This window comes from Diaphorina citri, unplaced genomic scaffold (assembly GCF_000475195.1).
Source record: "Diaphorina citri unplaced genomic scaffold, Diaci psyllid genome assembly version 1.1 scaffold662, whole genome shotgun sequence".
NCBI classification, from domain to species: Eukaryota; Metazoa; Arthropoda; class Insecta; order Hemiptera; family Psyllidae; genus Diaphorina; species Diaphorina citri.
In genome coordinates, this window is record NW_007378095.1 from 133403 (window position 1) to 156024 (window position 22622).

A 22622-nucleotide genomic window follows, 5' to 3' on the forward strand; every position below is an offset into this window, starting at 1 on the left:
AAAAGTTTAGTGAGTAGTGCATCAATGAATAAGAGCATACACAGGAAAAGGACTTGTTCAAATGTCCCCATGGGGTCCAAAATCAATTAAATTTCTTTCAAGTGATGAAGTGTTGAATATTTTTTACATACTTGCATCTAAAATGTACGTACGCACCGCACCGTTCGAAAATTATCACAAGACACACAGACAATATAAACTCAGCAAGCCTAGTAAGCTTGGAGGGTACCACGCCTGCCATGTAAACGCTAGGCATCGGGTTCGATTCTCACTGGGACGAACTTTATCCTCAACAGATAAGGTTTTTTCTCGTAACGGCTGGCTTAAAAAAAAAAAAAAAAAAAAAAAAAGATCACTTATCTAATTGGTCAATTGTTTTTTGACTTTCGACCAATCAAATTCAAGGTGTTCTGTTGAAACTAATCAAAGTGGACGGTCTCTGGCCTCTATGTAAGCCGGGAAAATCTTTGCCATAATATCAGAAAACATTCATATATTACACGTTACTGCATAAAAACATATTTTATTAATTAAACATTGCACCTGTTTTGTATTTTCTTCTGGTGAAAAATAATCTAGGGGGCTACTCCAGGAAACCATGTTAGTTCTCGGCTCAATTTCGGGAAACATTTCGTTATTCTCTAACTTACGTCACAATTAACAAAAGATCCCACCACATCGCAGTGACATAGGGCGTTTATTATAGCCGACGGCCCTACTTATACTAATACTAACTTACGTCACACGAGCTTAACACACAGAAATCTCAAGTTGAGTAAAATTTAGGCCGGGAATCCCGACGAACTATTCATGTCTTATGTGTCTCCCTGCCCAAACCATGTACGGTCGCATCTCATGTGAAAAAAATCTCGCCTTATGTAAGAAAGTCTCGTCTCATGTAAGAAAATCCCGTCTTGTAAGAAAGCCTCGTCTCATACAAGAAAAGACTCATCTCATGTAAAAAAGTCTCGCCTCACATCTTATTACTTGGTCAGGCTTGTCAGGCAGGTATAGATCCACCTTGTTTCATTAGGATTTGAACTTTCAAATCCAAAATGGCCTCTCGTTCTTCTATTATACTTCGAATGAGGTTTTCCTTCCGAATTTCAAGTCTCATGGATTCCTTCACTATTTCAGACGTAGGATCGGCATTGTCGTTTAACGTCAGGGGAATTGATAACGACTCTCTGGGGAAGAAAAGGTCAAAGATAAATCAGTAAAGGTAGAAACAGAAAGACACTACTATCACGTCACGTGAGCTCATGGGGGTCAGAAAGATGTAGTTCACAGTTTTCCCATAATATTGTAGGTAATTTCGTTCGGGACAGCCACACTACCATCACATGATTTGTTTTGGGAACAACTGGCTTTCTCTTATCCTGTCCATTTTCGATTTCGGAACGATAAGACCCTGGCATAGTCCAAGTTCTCATGTATTTACAGTTCCCTCTATCAAACCTCTTCAGATAAAAGTCCCTTTACTCCGATAGTCCAAGTTCTCGAGTATTTGGAATACAACTCACATGTTATTGTTGAAGTTGGGATGAGACAGGATTTTCTGCTGAAGGGCGGCAATCTTCAGTTTCTCGTCCAAAATCGCCTCCTGTAGGAAGTTGGCCAAATTACTCTTGGTTTATTTTTTTTTTTTTTTTTTTTTTTGTGGAGTTTCGTAAAGATGGGTTGGTGTGAAGTTTTGCATTAAACAAAATCTTGCCTCTCTCTTTTCATGCTGCTTGCTTTAGGCGTGGATGAATTTAATGACCAAGGTAATGTATTCTGTCAGAAGATCAAATCTTAATCTCATAGATTTTTTTTTTTTTTTGCTTGGACAATCAATGACTACCTGACAAGTGTTGATGGTTGACGTCTCTAAAATACGCTAAGGCTGGGGTCTGGGGTTTACCAACTCGGGATTGAGATGAAACGAGGATTTTCCTATACCTACTGTTAAAAAAACTCAATACCCAGGTCAACCTCGGATTGAACACAATCCTGATATAATCCACGGTGGTGAAACTCGATCACTAACCACTTGTTTTAACACTTCCTTAACCACTAGTTTAACACTTCCTTAACCACTTCTTTAACACTTACTTAACCACTGATTTAACACTTCCTTAACCACCAGCTTAACACTTCCTTAACCACTGGTTTAACACTTCCTTAACCACTGGTTTAACACTTACTTAACCACTGGTTTAACAATTATTTAACCACTGGTTTAACACTTACTTAACCACTGGTTTAACACTTCCTTAACCACTGGTTTAACACTTCCTGAACCACTTCTTTAACACTTCCTTAACCACTTCTTTAACACTTCTTAACCACTGATTTGACACTTACTTAACTACTGGTTTAACACTTACTTAACCACTGATTTAACACTTCCTTAACCACTGGTTTAACACTTCCTTAACCACTGGTTTAACACTTCCTCAACTACTAGTTTAACACTTCTTTAACACTTCCTTAACCACTGGTTTAACACTTCCTTAACCACTGGTTTAACACTTCCTTAACCACTGGTTTAACACTTCCTTAACCACTGGTTTAAAACTTCCTTAACCACTGATTTAACACTTCCTTAACCACCACTAGCTTAACACTTACTTAACCACTGGTTTAACACTAGCATATTCTCTGTTTTGCCAGGCTGAAGTTACTCGACACGGGGGTATCATGGCATCTCTCTACTCGAGTAAACCAATAGATGGCGGTATGACGCTTATTTTAAAAAAAAAAAAAAAAAAAAAAAAAAAACTCAATACCCAGGTCAACCTCGGATTGAACACAATCCTGATATAATCCACGGTGATGAAACTCGACCACTAACCACTTGTTTTAACACTTCCTTAACCACTGGTTTAACACTTACTTAACCACTTCTTTAACACTTCCTTAACCACTGGTTTAACACTTACTTAACCACTGGTTTAACACTTACTTAACCACTTCCTTAACCACTGGTTTAACACTTCCTTAACCCCTAGTTTAACACTTCCTTAACCACTGGTTTAACACTTACTTAACCACTGGTTTAACACTTACTTAACCACTAGTTTAACACTTACTTAACCACTGATTTAACACTTCCTTAACCACTAGCTTAACACTTCCTTAACCACTGATTTAACACTTCCTTAACCACCACTAGCTTAACACTTCCTTAACCACTGGTTTAACACTAGCATATTATCTGTTTTGCCAGGCTGAAGTTACTCGACACGGGGGTATCATGGCATCTCTCTACTCGAGTAAACCAACAGATGGCGGTATGACGCTAGAGTTAAGTCTGGAGATTAATAGAAAATTACAAGCCGTTCTGGAGGATACCATTCTGAAGAATATAACTCTCAAGGTTAGTAATAATTACCCTGGTACACTAAAGACTTTAGCAGTTAAACAATCACCTTAAACCTCCATATTAGCATTCAATTAAGACCAGTTTTTTCAGAGAAAGAAAGGCTGAACATTCTCCTAGAATGAAGATCTACTGGATGTAGAGATAACATGAAAAGAAGTACGAATTATGACGTGCTCCTTTGTAGAACGAAACGAAAAAAAAAGTGTCAAAAGGGTTTTTTCTTTTTAAAGGTGGGTTCAAACAGGGTCGACGGGTCGTCGATCGACGAGGCTATTTTATCGAGGCACTGTGGACGGTTCGATCGACGTCGATCACCTTAAAATACGTTAATACGACGACTATTTTCATTTTGATTTCCCCTTAGGAGTTGAACAAAGAGCTGGCCACATTGAAGAAGAAGTGCGAGACATATTCGAGTGGTGATGCTCTGGGCGACACGCATACTCTAGGCTACGGGTCTAGGACTAGTTCCTGTCAGTCGCTCAATGAGGTTCAACACTCGCCCACCTCGGCCAGTATAGCTTCCACATTGTCGAGTACATTACAAGTAAGAAAACAGCCTTGTTAGCTCTGCCTTGTAAGCGCTAAGTCGCGGGAACCCGCCCGTTTCAGATTTTATCCTGAACAGATAAGGTTCGTTCTCGGAACGGCTGGCTTTCTCCTATCCTATTTACTTATGTTAAACAATGGATACTTGAGTATAAGTCTTATTATCCCTTGAAAATGTCTACAAAGTAGACGAAAATCCGAGTCGGGATAGTAAGACTTGAAAGTATCCATTGTTTAGCCTCACAGAAGTAAATACATCGTAGCTACATATTTACAAAGGATGTCTGAATTAAATGAATTTAAAATTCATGAATAGTGATTCTCTTATCCTGTCTTCCTTCTCTCTTCGCTTTCGCGATGATAAGATCCTAGCAGTCACAGTTTCCTCTATCAAACGTAAAAAAGTTCACTTACTATTCGTATAATATAAAGCTCAACCCAACTTGATCTTATTAATTTTCGTTTGATTTCCAGATGGAGCCAGACAGGAATGTGATTATAGAGAGGATTGTAGAGTTGCAGAGATCTCACGCTAAGAGAGGCAGAATCATCTTCGTCAGCCAGGGAACGTTCGTTCCTCTCCGAACAAATGGAAACCGAGCTTTGAATTGAACCTGGAGGGAGACAAATTCAGAGTTAATAACGAAACAATCTCCGCCAAAATTTAATAAATTTAGAGATATTCAAAATTCATAAATACCAGAACCCATATGCCATATGACTGAAGAAAACAAGAGAATATTGAAGATAAGATGGTCAATTAGCCAGCCTAGTTAACTGGAGAGTAGCGCTTCCCCTGTAAGAGCTAGGTCGGGGGTTTGATCCCCGCGCGGGGCGGGAATATCCTGATCAGATAAAGTTCTCTCTTCGATTTCGGGAGGATAAGACCTCAATTGTTCCTTCTATCAAACTTAAAAAAAGTCTTGTGTCTCACATTCATCTTCACCCTGATGTTTTCAAGTAAGTTTGTGAGGTATTATTAAACAATTTGATCAAAAAATTAAAGTTTCCACATACCTGGTGGAGAAGCGGACGTCACAGACACAGGTTCTGCTGACTGAACCGAGTTTACCGCCACTCGTGCTGACTCTACCGTCACCTCATTAACAGCTTTCTGATCAACACTAGTCTTCCCATCCTCACTAGGAACCTTGAATAGGAATATCAATTAAATTTATAATATAAGGGGGATATATATTTATATAAATATAGAGGAACTTTAGGTACGGTACACGTAAATATACATAAATATAAAACAATGATCACTCACAAAGAGGGAGGTATAAAGGACTGACCGGAGGTATATTGGAAGAATGAACATTAAAACAGAGAAAATGTAGGACAGAAACAGAAAGAGGGAAATGAAGAAAAGGTAACGCAGGGAGGAGACTGTGGTGAAAATGTGTTAGGTTAAACTACGAAGAACATACAGGAGAACCTCGATTATTTCAACCAATTGAGACCGAGGGTAGTTGAAATGATTGAAATTCCGCATAAAACAATGAAAAAGAGGGCAAAATTTAGATCCAAAAGAACAAAATGGTTCAGAAATACCCTATTTTGAACTGATTTTGGGGTTGAAATAATAGAAAGTTGAAATAATGGAGGTTGAACTAATAAGGTTCTACTGTACAATAATACAGTCATTAAAACTGTAAGGGACTGCTTCCACCAGCCTAGATTTGTTTGTGAGATAAATAGGGACAGCACCTGAGAAATTCACAAAGAAAAAGAACTCCTAATTCAGCACAATGAATGATTCTTTTACTTTACCTCTTCATCTGGGGAGCTTTCTCCTTCGAGAGTGGCATACCCTCGATCTTTCTTCTCCTTCCTTTTGCCAATGAGCAAATCCTTCTTGGAAAGTTTACTGTCAAAGGATTCATCACTGAAATCACTGTCGTTGCCTTTCTTGGCTGATTCCGATGCATACAATCCGGGAAAATCCCGTTCCACATCAGGGCTTTCAAATTCCATCTTCTTTTCTTTCCAGTCTATTTCGTTATTCCATGGGGTTTTGTGGAAGAACTGTAAATTTATACTGATTTCTGAAGAAAATTCCTCAAGAACAAAACTGATTCAAGTACTTCATTCCATTCCACTTCGAACTGAGAAAAGGTTTTTCTGTTTGATAAAAAAGAAAATTTCGGAAAGGAAAATTAGGAAAACTAGCTTGAGAACCTTACGAAGGTGTTCCTGGTTTAACCCTTTGATAAATTTTATAAATTTTATCAAAGGGTTAAACCAGGAACACCTTCGTAAGGTTCTCAAATCTAGGCTGGTATGATGACATTTAATGTCATCATACCTTCTCTATGATGACCTCAGTTGCTTCAGCAGTGGGCGGGACCTTATCTTCTGCAGAAGTAGCGGTCTTATCTTTGTCTGCTGACTCGGGTTTGGCCTCTATGCTGACCGGGTCTTGTTTGACTTGCTGCAGATTCAAGTTGAGCGTAAACTCGGAGTCTTCGGTGCTTTCTTCGATGCTGCGCTGACTGCTTGTACCTGAGAGAATGAAGGATAGATAAATAAATAAATGCCGTTTATTTGTGTTATTATATCACAACTTTGTTACTCACTGCAGCATTGTAGGTCTTTTTAAATACGGTATCTCAAATCTCAATAACCCAGCTCCCAATGTTTACCTACCATGCTAGCACCGGTCGCTATGCGCATTTATATGATATAGCTACTCATTTTCCTAACGAGGCTGAGTGGGCCCCGCAACAGCCAGACACGGAATCAATCATTTGCATGATACAAATTTTTTGATCCCGCCGGGAATCGAACCCGGGTCTCCCGCTTGCAAGGCAAACGCAGTGACCACTACGCCATGGCCATGGGAGCTGCTTGTGCTTAAGAGTATAAAGGATAGAAGTATAGAGTTCTGCTGACTCGAAATCTCAGCTGACTTCTTACCCTTTTCGAGAACGCGCAGTTTTCGTTTGAGTTGTGTGATCATACGCTGAACTTCCCACAACTGTTCTTCTCTTTGCTTGCTCACGAATCCAGCGTTCATTTCAGCGTGTAGCTGAGAAAGCAAGCTGTCCTGCTTCTTTAGCTCTTCCTGAAGAGATAAGAAAAAAGAAGTAATTATATATGTACTATCTATCTGAGTATTTTTCGATAAGACCCAGCCAGCCTAGTGAGCTTAAAATGGTAGTGCGCCTGCCCTGTAAGTGGTAAGTCGCGGTTTACATTTCCGCCTATGGCGAACTCTATCTTGAGACCTTTTCCCCCCGAGTTTTACAGCTCGCTCTAGTTTTTATAAGGCCAATTCAGATAAGGTGCGTTTTCGGAATAGCTGGCTTTCTGCTATCCTCCTCTCTTTGATTTCGGGATGATGATATGTTGTTACAGTTCCCTCCACCGAACGCCAGCAGCGATAGCACGTTGAAGGCACCAGTTACTAATGGATCTCTGTAAGCAACGTTGCGCATGATTGGTATCCGGACGGGTGAACACCTCTTCTTTTAGGGGGCCGATCCGTTTCGGATGTTGGCGATCATAATGCCGATGCGTATTTTTTGGTGGCAATTCGGAAAATTTCTGCACAACTCTTTCCGAAGGTTCTCGGGTTTGTAAGCCCAGGAGATTCTTGGTGACCATCTGGGCATCTATTTATTTTTATTAATTTAAATCAGAGTACGCAACCTCCGTGGGCCGAGTGGGTATCACACTAGGCTTGCACGCAGGAGGCCCAAGTTCGATTCCCGGCAGGGCTGAATTACAGTTCCCTCTGTCAAACCTTTTTTTTTTTTTTTTTAAAAAAAAAAACCTCCATGAAAAAAAGAGCCAGTCTAGATGGCTTGGAGGGTCTCGTAGTCGTGAGTTTGATTTCGAACGCGGCGAACTTTATGCTGAAACAGATAATGTTCGTTCTCGGAACGGTTGGATATCTCCTATCCTGGCCTTCACTCTTCATTTTCGGGACGATAAGACCTCCGGTGTTACAGTTTCCTCTATCAAACGTCTTAAAAAACAAAAAAGTGACAATCAACACAAGATCAACAGAAAGTAACCCTCGATCATATTTGCAATCGTAATAGGAGGGCAAATTGTTTTGCGACTCCGGAAAATCGAACCCGGGTACTTCTTCATGGCCAGCAAGCAAGTTACTACTGTTATTAAGTTACAAGCAAGCAAGTTACAAGCAAGTTCTTCCACAAAAGTCCATTCCTATTTCTGTATTAATGCAAATCGTGCCCGTAATCCGTGTACCAAAATGCTTGTTCTTATTCTCATCTCATAAGCTGGGCTTTACTTGAATTTTCTATAAGAAAACACGTTTAACCCTGGTTATTTTCTTCACAGGAAAACATAGACACGCTGGGCGAACAAATTGAAAAGCTGTCGAAAAAGTCCTAACAGATCCAATAAGGAAATCATAACCATATCAAGATCGAGGAGAATCCAAAGGTTCCTGTAGGATTGTTCAATCATTGAGTATGAAGACTATGAAGATGATGAATCATACTAGATCCCGATTTACAGCGTTTCCATTCGATAAGGTTCGTTCTCGGAACGGCTGGCTCCTATCCTGTCTTCCTTCTCTCTTCGCTTTCGGGATGATAAGACCTTGGCAGTTACAGTTCCCTCTATCAAACCTCTTGAAAAAAGAGCGTTTTCTGTCCACAATAACGCCATTAGTTTCTCTACGAGTATACCAGTAGGTAATAATTCTCTTCCACAAAAGTCCATTCTTATTATTGTTTTTATTTGTACTTACCCCTTGTATCTAAACCCCAGTTTTTCAGGTCCATGTTTCACAATTTTCGTGGCGGTAATGTTCCTATTCCCAAATATTGCCACCAATGAAAGCTGCGAAAGAAAAATACGACTGATCTGGATACAGCAAAAGTCTTTCTTGTCATTATTATTAAAATTTTACGTAAATATATTGTTTCTCTTTTTTTTCCATAATCATATTTATATTCGATTAAAAAAAAAAAATGGTATTTGTAATATGCTAGGGACCGCCATCACTTTGGACTAGTTTGAAAAATGGCAGGGACCACAGGGTTTAAACTAGGTTTAAGTTTTACTTTTGGATTAAGCAATGCTGAAGTTTTTTTCGGCTCTGTGCTTGGAGTTCGGGGTGCACTCAGCCTCGTGAGGACAATTGAGTAGCTCCTTTAATCGAGTAGCGGCATGACAAGTCAAAGAAACGAGCGATGATAAATATGATGATTGAGTAAATGAAAGACTTGTAATACTGTGATACCCACAAAGTTGTGAAAAAGCCCTCTGCTTTACCACAAAGATTCATGATTTGATTTTATTTTAAATCAGATCAACATGTCTCACCTGTATAGCAGGTGTGGTGTCAGGCAGGGCCGGACTGGTGCATGTCAGGGGCGGCACATATTGCCTCAGCACAACATGAGGCAGGATGGACTCACAGTGGAACAGGAGAGCGGATAGGAGTTTGCTGCTCATCTGTAACACGGGACTCATCACGGAGGCAATGTTCTGACTGGACATCTTGTTACATTTCTCCTGCTGGGAGACGTGGTTCAAGTGGGGGAGTAGCCATGCTAGCACCTGGAAATATATATTAGCATAAAGTTTCTTTCATAAGCACAAACATGGGAGCAGCCATAGGAGTTTATTGCTCATTTGTAACACAGAACACGGGACTCATCACCGAAGCAATGTTCTAGCTGGACATCTTGTTACATTTCTCCTGCCGGGAGACGTGGGAGCTGGGATTTATCAAAAAATCAAACAAGGATTACAAATGCAGGGTGAGCCAACTAGTATTTCACCACTTACAATTTTATTCACCGAGCCAAAAAAAAATCAGTTATTCCAGAGTTAAAGAAATACTGGCCTGTGTAAATCAAATGGGTGACGTCAAAGAAACCCCTTGACCCTGTGTTGACTCTTAGTGGTAAGACCGGCTAGAAATGGGTTTATCATGAACCCCAAAGAGTGTCCCCGGGCAAACAAAATTGTAGAGTCATATTGTCACTCGAAAAACCAACCTCAGAAGTGCAATGGTTAGCATCTGGAGGTTGGTGGTTCAACTCATTTAGCGTAGTATATTAAGTAAGTGACAAGCATTTATGCTTGACACAGTTATTTTATTATTATTTTTGTCGCTCAAAAATCTCACCTTATCATCAGCTTTGGCCAACCTCAGAAGTGCAATGGTTAGCATCTGGAGGTTGGTGGTTCAACTCATTTAGCGTAGTATATTAAGTAAGTGACAAGCATTTATACTTGACACAGTTATTTTATTATTATTTTTTGTCGCTCAAAAAATCTCACCTTATCATCAGCTTTGAGAGTCTCTGGTTGTTGCGGGGCCGGTTTCTCGCTCGGTTCAGGGCCGGACTCCAGGGCCGCAAACACAAAGTTGCCCCTCTTCTTGACTATCTTCCTGTCCATGTCATCTCCCACGCCCTGAGTGATCTTGGAGAGTCGAACCCAGGACTGTGCACCGCGAGTCAAGAACGATCCGCCACCTCCTCGAATTTATTCAGCAACTCGGAGCTCAGTATGGGTTCTGGGAGTTCTCGCAGGAATAGCTTCAGCAGACTGGTCACCACTGGAATATCTACATGAGTCAGCACAACAGGTTCTCGTCTGTTGTACATCAGCTTGAGTTGCTGCACCTGTAATAATAACATAGGGAATATTACTGCTGATTAGAATATAGAATACCTTCAGCAGACTGGTCACACTGGAATATCTACATGAGTCAGCACAACAGGTTCTCATCTGTTGTACATCAGCTTGAGTTGCTGCACCTGTAGTGATAACATAGGGAATATTAATGCTGATTAGAATTAGAATTCAGCAGACTGGTCACCACGGGAATATCTACATGAGTCAGCACAAGAGGTTCTTGTCTGTTGTACATCAGCTTGAGTTGCTGCACCTGTAGTGATAACATAGGGAATATTAATGCTGATTAGAATATAGAATAGCTTCAGCAGACTGGTCACCACTGGAATATCTACATGAGTCAGCACAACAGGTTCTCATCTGTAGTACATTAGCTTGAGTTGCTGCACCTGAAGTGATAACATAGGGAATATTAATGCTGATTAGAATTAGAATTCAGCAGACTGGTCACCACGGGAATATCTACATGAGTCAGCACAAGAGGTTCTTGTCTGTTGTACATCAGCTTGAGTTGCTGCACCTGTAGTGATAACATAGGGAATATTAATGCTGATTAGAATATAGAATAGCTTCAGCAGACTGGTCACCACGGGAATATCTACATGAGTCAGCACAACAGGTTCTCGTCTATCACCACTGAGATATCTACATGAGTCAGCACAAGAGTTTCTAACTTACTTACCTTTGATTTGAGACCAGAGACTTTATACACCTGATCGGTAGTCAATCCATGAGCTTCCACATGATCAATGCATTCTCTCACCACAAGTGGTATGTTCACTCCATCATGACATGGGCATCTGAAAGAAAAATTCTTAGTTTTTTTTCTTTCTCCAAAGAGGTTTGTTAAAGGGAATTGTAACTGCCAAGGTATTCTTTTCTCAAAAGTGAAAAAATGAAGACAAGACAGGAGAAAGTCAGCTGTTCCAAGAACAAACCTTAAAAAATCTGCCCAAGGTGGGAATCAAAAACTTTTTTCCCCTTTCAAAATTCATCTGTATAGTATATCAGACCATGAACAATCCTTTACTCCTGTCAAAGGGGGGGGGGGGGGGGTCAGAAAGATGTAGTTCAAAGTTTTCCCATAATTTCGTTCGGGACAGCCACACTACCATCACATGATTTGTTTTGGGAACAACTGGCTTTCTCTTATCCTGTCCATTTTCGATTTCGGAACGATAAGACCCTGGCATAGTCCAAGTTCTCATGTATTTACAGTTCCCTCTATCAAACCTCTTCAGATAAAAGTCCCTTTACTCCGATAGTCCAAGTTCTCGAGTATTTGGAATACAACTCACATGTTATTGTTGAAGTTGGGATGAGACAGGATTTTCTGCTGAAGGGCGGCAATCTTCAGTTTCTCATCCAGAATCGCCTCCTGTAGGAAGTTGGCCAAGTTCAGCAACTCCGTACTCTCCAGCTTGAGACCTTTCAGTATGAAATCCCCCTCGGACACGATAGAGGCAGAATCATCTTCGTCAGCCAGGGAACGTTCGTTCCTCTCCGAACAAATGGAAACCGAGCTTTGAATTGAACCTGGAGGGAGAAATTCGAAGTTAATTATTCATTCAATTTCCAACAAAATTTAATTAATATTTACTTTTTTTATATAAGTACATTTATAGTTAGGTAAATGCTAGGTTTGTTAGGTGTAGTTAGAGCTAGGGACTTTTTAAATAAATAAACACATAGTATTCAAAATTCAAAGTGTAGATACCATATCCCATATTTCTGGCGAAAACAGAAATTTTTGGCTTTGGAACTTCGGATGGGCAGTCTAGTTAACTGGAAGGTATCCGCCTTGTAAGCGCTAGGTCGCGGGTCGATTCCTACCCGGGGCGAACTTTATCCTAAACAGATAAGGTTCGTTCTCGGAACGGTTGGCTATCTCCTAACCTGTCCATGTCCATCTTCGTTCTTCGATTTCGGGAGGATAAGATCTCCGTTGTTCCCTCTATCACGCATAAAAAAAAGTAATTGTAGTTGTGTTAACCATAAATGCTTGTCACAAATGTTGTTCCCCACTTAATACACTTCACTAAATTTAATGACTTGACTTGGACTCGAACCACCAACCTTCAGATCCAGAGTCCACAGCGCTAACCAATGCACCATTGAGGTTGGTCTATCAAGCAATAAAAAATAGGGAACTTTCGTGTCCCACATTCATTTTCACCCTGACGTTTTCCGTTTTCGACATACCTGGAGGAGAAGCGGATGTCACAGACACAGGTTCTGCTGACTGAACCGAGTTTACCGCCACTCGTGCTGACTCTACCGTCACATCACTAGCAGCTTTCTGGTCAGCACTCGTCTTACCATCGTCACTAGGAACCTTGAATAGGAATATTAATTAATATTAATATATAAGGGGGGATATATGACTGGCTAAGAGGCAGAGCGGACTAAGTCCAAAAAAAAAGTTTTGAGATAAATGGAGTCAACGTTTAAGACTAGTTAAGGTTTAAATAGAGATAGCCATTTTGTTTTTGCTCTCATTTCAATACGACACTAAAGTGAAGTTCGCAACTAAAGTAGATCTTTTCGCACTCTTTCCAACGATATAGATAACTCAGAAAGTCGGTTTTTTGACTTGGTCCGCTCTGCCTTTTATACCCATTCAAATACAATCATTAAAACTGTAAGGGACTGCTTCCACCAGGCTAGATTTGAGAACCTCACGAAGGTGTTCCTGCTTTGATAGATGTGGGTAAGAGATTGTCATCATACCAATTCAATTCAATTCAGTAAAGCATTTATTTATACAAATATACGTTTGCTTATGTTACATGGAAATACAAATACAAACAATACAAAATTACAAACAATAAATACGAAGAGCAACAACTGAAATACCTTCTCTATGATGACCTCAGTTGCTTCAGCAGTGGGCGGGGCCTTGTCTTCTGCTGATGTCTTATCTTTATCTGCTGACTCGGGTTTGGCGTCCGTGCTGACCGGGTCTTGCTTGACTTGCTGCAGATTCAAGTTGAGCGTAAACTCGGAGTCTTCCGTGCTTTCTTCGATGCTGCGCTGACTGCTTGTACCTGAGAGAATGAAGGATAGAAATATAGATTTCTGCTGACTGGAAATATTATATCTCTGATGACATGGACCGGATGAGATCAAGTGAAGATATGTATACTAGAAATTTTTGAATTTCGGTCGTTTTTTATTTGGATCAATACATTCAGGGCCATCTGTAGTTTTGAATTTTGAACTTGATCGGACCTTTGGGGGCTCCATAGAGGCTTTTTTCCCCCCAAAGTTCTACAGCTCAATGAACCACTCTAGTTTAAAATGTAAATTCAGATAAGGTTTGTTCTCGAAAAGGCTGGCTTTCTTCTACCTTGCCTTCGTTCTCTCTTCGATGTCGGTAATTTCGGGACTTTGTGAGATAAATAGGGACAGCACCTGAGAAATTCACAAAGAAAAAGAACTCCTAATTCAGCACAATGACTGATTCTTTTACTTTACGTCTTTACCTCTTCATCTGGGGAGCTTTCTCCTTCGAGAGTGGCATACCCTCGATCTTTCTTCTCCTTCCTTTTGCCAATGAGCAAATCCTTCTTGGACAGTTTACTGTCAAAGGATTCATCACTGAAGTCACTGTCGTTGCCTTTCTTGGCTGATTCTGATGCATACAATCCGGGAAAATCCCGTTCTACATCAGGGCTTTCAAACTCCATCTTCTTTTCTTTTCAGTCTATTTTGTTATTCCATGGGGTTTTGTGGAAGAACTGTAAATTTATACTGATTTCTGAAGAAAATTCCTCAAGAACAAAACTAATTCAAGTACTTCATTCAATTCGACTTCGAACAACTGAGAAAAGGTTTTCCTGTTTGATAAAAAAGAAAATTTCGGAAAACTAGTCAAAAAGGCAAAAACTGGATTTTAAATTTTTTATCAATTTTTGAAATTTGCCGCGCTAATTTTGGCTTGCTACAAGCGCACTCTGTGGACTTATTTTAGAAGTTTTCGAGTACCGCGAAATTTTAAAATTTCGCGCTCTGCTTCCTGCAAGTTTTTGCTAGAAATCATAGGGATAGGGATACAAATCAAAGTACATATTTGGCACATTTGATAATCTTCATATTTTGGGCGTCTAGGACCCTTTAAAGACACTCATGTTAAGCTAACTCTGTCTCCCGGGGCCATCGGAATGAAGTTCTCCATCTTCTAGCAACATTTCCTGCAGTAGTTTAACCTCTCTGTTGTCATCATCCAGTATTTGTTTCCTGTAAAATTCAATACAAATGGTCATTATTTTGTGATGTGCGGGAGTTAACTTCCTTTATTTGTAAATGCAATTTCTTTGTGTTATTATGTCACAACGGGTTAGGGTTAGCTGTTCTCCTCCCTGTTTATAGTCCCACAGCCAGACGCTAGTCTACTCTCTGTTTAACGTCCCCTAGCCAGACCGCTTTAGCTTTCGCCGAATGGTGTTGGCAGAGTAAAGAAAAGAAAGAAAAGAAAAGGCAGATTAAGCAATGGTGGAGTAATCTGATTGGTTGACTTGGAAATTTTCAACCAATCAGATTGCCAAAAAAATAAAAAAAAAAAAAAAATAATAAAAATAAAAATAAAAAAATAGGTAGGCAGATTAATTTAATTTTAAAACTCCGTATATTTTTTACAAAATGATTGTCATACAAACATAATAAAATAAACTTACACGTCTCTTTTTTTACATAAAAATACAACAAAAAATAAAATTGGCGAAAAAGTATGGACAGAGATCATAAAAAAAGTAAATAAACTGATATGTACCTTAAAAAAGTTACGAAATAAAAAGAAGTTTGTCGTTCTGAAACGGTTCAATTGGAAATTTTCGTGTCCAATTGACTCAACCATAAAAAATAAAACATGTTAAAACAGCGATACATTAAAATATGGAATGAAGAAGATTGTTTCGTGAGCTAAAGCAGTATTGTAAACTCATAAAACAAACGAAAATTTTCTGAGGGCACTAATGACTAAACGATTCGACATCATTTGACTATAAGAAAATTTAGAAGCCCTTCATGAAAAGACCTCAGGTAATGATTTGAGTTCTTGGTCATTAATTTAAGTCTACGGTGGGAAAGAAAATTTGAGACAGTCTTAAAAGAGAGAACAGGAGACTGATAGACAGGTGACCAATCAGAAGGTTTTAAATTTTTTATCAATTTTTGAAATTTGCCGCGCTAATTTTGGCTTGCTACAAGCGCACTCTGTGGACTTATTTTAGAAGTTTTCAAGTACCGCGAAATTTTAAAATTTCGCGCTCTGCTTCCTTCAAGTTTTTGCTAGAAATCGTAGGGATACAAATCAAAGTACATATTTGGCACATTTGATAATCTTCATATTCTGGGCGTCTAGGCCCCTTTAAAGACACTCATGTTAAGCTACGTCGAGCGCGGTGGATATCTGGGGGAATCCCTATAATACCGACGCGACGTAGTGCGTTATAATGCCAAAGGTCACACAGGTAGGTATATTGGTAATGGAAAACGAGTAATCAATTTGCATAAACTTTATCAAGATGAATAATGGTGCATCTCAAATGAAATAAAAGGGGGTTTCACATGCTTAAGTTCTCAGGTACAAAAAAAAAAAAAAAAAAAAATAGGGAGGCAGATTAATTTAATTTTAAAACTCCGTATATTTTTTACAAAATGATTGTCACACAAACATAATAAAATAAACTTACACGTCTCTCTTTTTACACAAAAATACAACAAAAAATAAAATTGGCGAAATAGTATAGGAAAAAAGTAAATAAACTGATATGTACCTTAAAAAAGTTACGAAATAAAAAGAAGTTTGTCGTTCTGAAACGGTTCAATTGGAAATTTTCGTGTCCAATTGACTCAACCATAAAAAATAAAACATGTTAAAACAGCGATACATTAAAATATGGAATGAAGAAGATTGTTTCGTGAGCTAAAGCAGTATTGTAAACTCATAAAACAAACGAAAATTTTCTGAGGGCACTAAACGATTCGACATCATTTGACTATAAGAAAATTTGGAAGCCCTTCATGAAAAGTCCTCAGGTAATGATTTGAGTTCTTGGTCATTAATTTAAGTCTACGGTGGGAAAGAAAATTTGAGACAGTCTTAAAAGATAGAACAAGAGACTGATAGTCAGGTGACCAATCAGAAGGCTGCCTGCATTAGTTGGGACAGCATGCTGGATTTTGATTGGCTATCATCAGACAGGGTAACCAATCAAAAGTCTGCCTGCATTAGTTTGGACAGCATGCTGGATTTTGATTGGCTATCATCAGACAGGGTGACCAATCAAAAGTCTGCCTGCATTAGTTTGGACAGCATGCTGGATTTTGATTGGATATCATCAGACAGGGTGACCAATCAAAAGTCTGCCTGCATTAGTTTGGACAGCATGCTGGATTTTGATTGGATATCATCAGACAGGGTGACCAATCAAAAGTCTGCCTGCATTAGTTTGGACAGCATGCTGGATTTTGATTGGATATCATCAGACAGGGTGACCAATCAAAAGTCTGCCTGCATTAGTTTGGACAGCATGCTGGATTTTGATTGGATATCATCAGACAGGGTGACCAATCAAAAGTCTGCCTGCATTAGTTTGGACAGCATGCTGGATTTTGATTGGATATCATCAGACAGGGTGACCAATCAAAAGTCTGCCTGCATTAGTTTGGACAGCATGCTGGATTTTGATTGGATATCATCAGACAGGGTGACCAATCAAAAGTCTGCCTGCATTAGTTTGGACAGCATGCTGGATTTTGATTGGATATCATCAGACAGGGTGACCAATCAAAAGTCTGCCTGCATTAGTTTGGACAGCATGCTGGATTTTGATTGGATATCATCAGACAGGGTGACCAATCAAAAGTCTGCCTGCATTAGTTTGGACAGCATGCTGGATTTTGATTGGATATCATCAGACAGGGTGACCAATCAAAAGTCTGCCTGCATTAGTTTGGACAGCATGCTGGATTTTGATTGGATATCATCAGACAGGGTGACCAATCAAAAGTCTGCCTGCATTAGTTTGGACAGCATGCTGGATTTTGATTGGATATCATCAGACAGGGTGACCAATCAAAAGTCTGCCTGCATTAGTTTGGACAGCATGCTGGATTTTGATTGGATATCATCAGACAGGGTGACCAATCAAAAGTCTGCCTGCATTAGTTTGGACAGCATGCTGGATTTTGATTGGATATCATCAGACAGGGTGACCAATCAAAAGTCTGCCTGCATTAGTTTGGACAGCATGCTGGATTTTGATTGGATATCATCAGACAGGGTGACCAATCAAAAGTCTGCCTGCATTAGTTTGGACAGCATGCTGGATTTTGATTGGATATCATCAGACAGGGTGACCAATCAAAAGTCTGCCTGCATTAGTTTGAATAATAATAATAATAATAATAGTGCTTATTTATACTGCTCGCATAGGACTGAAAAGTCCCTTTACTCCAGCAGTAGGCTACTACTATTATTGTGGTCAAATTCTCAATTTATATTGAGGATAAAATTCCATACCTCGGCTGGGATTGAACCCACGCCCTCCTGTTTACCAGGCGAGCGCCTTGACCACTACACCACCGAGGCAGGCAGTAGTACATAAGCACTTATATATTATTATTCTACAACTGCCTACTAAGAAGATAATGTAGGTATGTAGTATGTACCTAGGTTTGAAAAATTTTTAATTTTTTTTTTTTTTTTTTTTTTTTTTTTTTTTTTTTTAGAGGTTTGATAGACGGAACTGTGAAAACGGAGGTCTTAAGGTATGTCCACCTGTCCACACATTGTCGCCGTTGATCGATGTGAATTTATTGTGAATCGACATCGACCGACGGCCGGTCGACTACGTCTGGACACACCTTTATCGTCCCGGTATCGAAGGGAGGAGGATACAGACCACATGAGTCTAATGTAGCCGATGTCGATGGTCTATTGCTACAAAATAAATAAATTGTAGTAATACTGCTAATTTATACTGCTCGTATAGGACTGAAAAGTCCCTTTACTCCAGCAGTAGGCTACTACTATTATTGATGTCAAATTCTCATAATTATATTGAGATAAAATTCCATATCTCGGCTGGGATTGAACCCACGCCCTCCTGTTTACCAGGCGAGCGTCTTGAAAACTACACCACCGAAGCAGTTATATAAAAAATAATGAAAGGTTAAATCTAAAAATGTCTCTAATATCTCAGACATTAACTTTGCCTAGATATTACCCCCACCCGAAAGTCCATTTTTACTTTCCTTATCCTATAGGAAGGAAAGTAATGTAATCGGGTCAAATTTTCGATGGTCAGTTTTTAGTGTCAAAACACGTTTTGAGGTCCCTAGAGCCTAAATCCAAAGTTTCAGCCATTGGTCCGTGTGTGTGTCTGTCTGTAAACAAAATATCTCGAGAACGGTAAGAGCTAGAGACTTGAAATTTGGTATATGTATGTATAGCTGTCAAATGTGACAAGGATGCGACACGAAACTTTTGGTTAAGACCGGTGCTGCGGTTGGCGGTAGTTTCGACCGCTTTTTGGCGGTTTTAAGCCATATACTGACTAAACAGTTAGAAATATTGTAAATTTTACAACAGAACACCCAAATAAGCACCATTCAATAGGATAAGGAAAGTCGTGTGATGTTCACACCAGATTTTTTTTTTTCAACTTACCATGAGTGCGTGTAGTTTAGAATCCGGAGATTTGGTAGGGAGTTCTTCCGGAACCTTTGGTTCCGATCTGACTACTTTATTCTTGAGATCATTCAGAATCACAGTCCTAGTGATCTCAGAGGAACTGGACTCTGCCTCTAACAATTCCATCTGCTCCAGTTTATCCTTCTGTGATTCCAGATAGAGTTCTCTCTCCAGGCTTATCTTTCTCCACGTTTCGTCTTCTTCTTTATCTTCACCTTTATCCTCAGGTTCAGAGTCATCCGAGAAGTGTGCTGTTATCCTGAGGTCAGCATTGTCGTCTGAATAGGAGAAACACAATTACTGAATTAAAAACGTTTTATTCTGAGTTCTGTATTGTTGTGTAGATAGGGAAAACAAAAGGAATTAATGGAGTTTCACTCATAATGAGGGCCTCATGGAATGTACCGCATTAACTCGATCAGAAAAAGGGATGTATGTCATGAACTTATTCAGAATAAGGGCTTTTATGGGCTGTAGACCTTTAGACCTATAAAAAAATAATTTAAAAATATGGTCAAATTTTCAAATAAATGAGGATAAATTTTTATGCCTCACCTGGGATTGAACCCACACCCTCCTGTTTATGCTAGGGAAAGACATTATTCTCTTGTACATACCTACGTTACTCCATCTAAACTGCCTCTGTCTCCCGGGGCCATCGGAATGAAGTTCTCCATCTTCTAGCAACATTTCCTGCAGTAGTTTAACCTCTCTGTTGTCATCATCCAATATCTGTTTCCTGTAATCAATGTTCAACACCACACATAGAGTAATCACGTTCACTACTAATCTAAAGCAGTGTCCGCACAAAGTCGACGGCCGTCGTTAGTTGATCGATGATGACTGAAACCGTACACTGCCTCGACAACATAGACTGACTTCTTCGACTATGTGTGGACACAGCTTGACAGAATTTGGTTGCCTGGTTTCTTATCCTACTGTTTGTATGTGTTTATTTGTAAGTAGGTACTTAAAAGTGTAAATGTTTTTTTTTTTTCTTCTGTTTGTATGTGTTTTTTTGTAAGAAGGTTTTTAAAAGTGTAAATTTTTTTTTTTTTTTTTTTTTTTTTGAATCTGACCAAAATAACAGTAGGACTTTTCTGCTGGAGGAAGGGGACCTTTCCGTTTGTTCTGTCGATTTTATTATTATTTCTACTTTTACATTTTTCGTTTATTGTATCGATTTTATGATGTTTGGACTTTTTTTCCCTTTTTTAACCCATATTTCTATAGACTTACATGTGTATTTTGCCGAGCTTCTCTTGCAGCTGGTCCTGGTCATGATATTCCTTATCCGCCTCCTCCTGCTCCATCTTATCCATTTCGTTCTCGTCTTCCGATCCCCATACCGATTCCGATAACAATAATTTATACTTACATGTGTATTTTGCCCAGTTCCTCTTTCAGCTGGTCCTGATCATGATATTCCTTATCCGCCTCCTCCTGCTCCATCTTATCCATTTCGTTCTCGTCTTCGTCTTCCGATCCCCATTCCGATTCCGATAGTTCGGCTTCGGCCTCGAAAAAGTCGCCCACCTTCCTCGCCACGATTTCGTTCTCTTCTGAATCATACTCGGCCTGTTTCGACATTTGGGGAAGTAAAATCGTGGTTTAGTTAACATGGAATATGGTGCTAGAATTAATTATTATTCTTTTCAATTATTTTTTAATTTAATTTATTTTAAGATCTTCATTTACAAGTAAATACAAAAGATCCGTTTACAAAACTATAAAAGTTAAAGATCTTCATTTACAAGTAAATACAAGAGATCAGTTTACAACGTTTTAATAGGTCTGGTAGGGGGGGAACTGTAACTGCTAAGGTCTTATCGTCCCGAAATGGAAGAGAGAAGGATCAGTGAAGAGCTTCTTTTTTACTGCCGCTTTTTCCGATGATTGTTTGGCGTCGTCTGAAATTCAAAGAAAATCATTTTGCATACAATCACATGCATACAAATACATGCAATGTTGCATACAATCCAATAGTTGAAATGGAACTTCTCCCAGTTAGAGTCTTCAATCAAGTAAGTGTCAGCCTAGTGATCTTGGTTGGTAGCGCGTCTGCCTTGTAAGCGCTAGGCCGCGGGTTCGATTCCCGCCCGGCCCGGATTTTATCCTAAACAGATAATGTTCGTTCTTGGATCGGCTAGCTACCTTCTATCTTGTCTTCCTTCTCTCTACGATTTTGGGACGATAAAACCTTAGCAGTTACAGTTCTCTCTATTAAACCTCTTAAAAAAAGTGTATCTTCATTATAAAAATACAGTGCATAATAATATGGGGTTGAGTCAGCACTTACCTGGTCGTGTATCAATGTCATCACACAGATCAGCAGCGTACTCATCCTCCTCCATCAGCTCAGACTCAGTCAGGTTAAATTTATTGCATTCACTATCACCCTGTTGACTAGCACTAGAACCCTGCTGATCAATATAATCATTTTGGGTGGAGTCAGCACTTACCTGGTCGTGTATCAATGTCATCACACAGATCAGCAGCGTACTCATCCTCCTCCATCAGATCAGACTCAGTCAGGTTAAATATATTGCATTCACTATCACCCTGCTGACTGACACTAGAACCCTGCTTACTATGAAGATCGACAATTCCATTCTGCTGATTCACATTTAGATCACTTTTCTTTGTCTCTTTCTTTGGCTGATTCAGATTTAGATCACTTTTCTTTGTCTCTTTATTCTGCTGATTCAGATTTAGATCACTTTTCTTTGTCTCTTTATTCTGCTGATTCACATTTAGATCACTTTTCTTTGTCTCAGTCTCCTTTCCTCCAATTGCACTAGGACTAGATTTCGACGTTGGTTGACTTGAATTTTCACTTGGACTTGGATCAGCGTTTTCCGAACACTTTGAATCAGGGGAACGTTTGCTTTTATCTCCCCTTTCCAAAGTCTTTTTGCTTTGGATATCTTCGTTTTTTCCTTGTACATTCAGTTCTAATTTTTCGTTTCCTTTTGAGGATTTTCTGTTGACTATATTATCGAGTTTCGAACCATTTTCAACGTTTTTCTCGCCTTCATGTTTCTCTGGAGATTTGTCAGGGTTATTTCCATCGATTTTGTTACCGACTTCACCATTTTCTTCTGGTTTAGTGGCGTCAGTCATTTCAAAGTCACTGTCACTATTGTCTTTTTCGTCAGATTTCGTTTCATCAGAATTATTTGCTTTGGTTTCATCGCTAGTTCCATCATTTTCAACTTCAATTGTATCTGTTACCATTTCCATACTGTCTGCCTCGGTGTTTTGATCTTTACGAAGGGGATCTAGACTGTCAAATGGATCTTGGCTTTCTTTAGTTTCTCGCGTTTGACTATCGAGTGCCTTTTCTGGATTATCTAATGTGTTCTCTTGACTATT

General features: G+C 39.4%; 4 protein-coding genes across 4 annotated transcripts; 1 reads left to right on the plus strand and 3 right to left on the minus strand.

Moving 5' to 3' along the window:
• Positions 1-607: 607 nt before the first annotated feature.
• LOC103510996 (ralA-binding protein 1-like) lies at positions 608-14435 on the minus strand. The gene is made up of 16 exons (XM_026824883.1): positions 14027-14435; positions 13959-13963; positions 13406-13596; positions 12752-12884; positions 11848-12085; positions 11232-11349; positions 10384-10536; positions 10190-10324; positions 9692-9712; positions 9224-9460; positions 6836-6983; positions 6225-6421; positions 4934-5066; positions 4331-4530; positions 1524-1627; positions 608-1187 (listed from the first exon to the last, which is right to left on the minus strand). The coding sequence occupies exons 1-16, from the start codon at positions 14236-14238 to the stop codon at positions 1001-1003; spliced, it is 2412 nt and encodes an 803-aa protein (XP_026680684.1). The 5' UTR covers positions 14239-14435; the 3' UTR covers positions 608-1000.
• An 846-nt stretch (positions 14436-15281) lies between these two features.
• On the plus strand, positions 15282-18773 carry LOC103510997. Its single transcript, XM_008475704.2, has 3 exons — positions 15282-15699; positions 16699-17935; positions 18757-18773. The coding sequence occupies exons 2-3, from the start codon at positions 16723-16725 to the stop codon at positions 18771-18773; spliced, it is 1230 nt and encodes a 409-aa protein (XP_008473926.1). The 5' UTR covers positions 15282-15699; positions 16699-16722.
• A 441-nt stretch (positions 18774-19214) lies between these two features.
• On the minus strand, positions 19215-21601 carry LOC103510998 (claspin). Its single transcript, XM_008475706.2, has 5 exons — positions 21547-21601; positions 21126-21157; positions 20626-20825; positions 19865-19986; positions 19215-19525 (listed from the first exon to the last, which is right to left on the minus strand). Exons 1-5 carry the CDS (start codon positions 21599-21601, stop codon positions 19215-19217), a joined length of 720 nt encoding a protein of 239 aa, XP_008473928.2.
• Positions 21102-22616, minus strand: LOC103510999 (dentin sialophosphoprotein-like). Its single transcript, XM_008475707.3, has 2 exons — positions 21547-22616; positions 21102-21157 (listed from the first exon to the last, which is right to left on the minus strand). Exon 1 carries the CDS (start codon positions 22488-22490, stop codon positions 21699-21701), a length of 792 nt encoding a protein of 263 aa, XP_008473929.2. The 5' UTR covers positions 22491-22616; the 3' UTR covers positions 21102-21157; positions 21547-21698.
• Between the last annotated feature and the right edge of the window lie 6 nt (positions 22617-22622).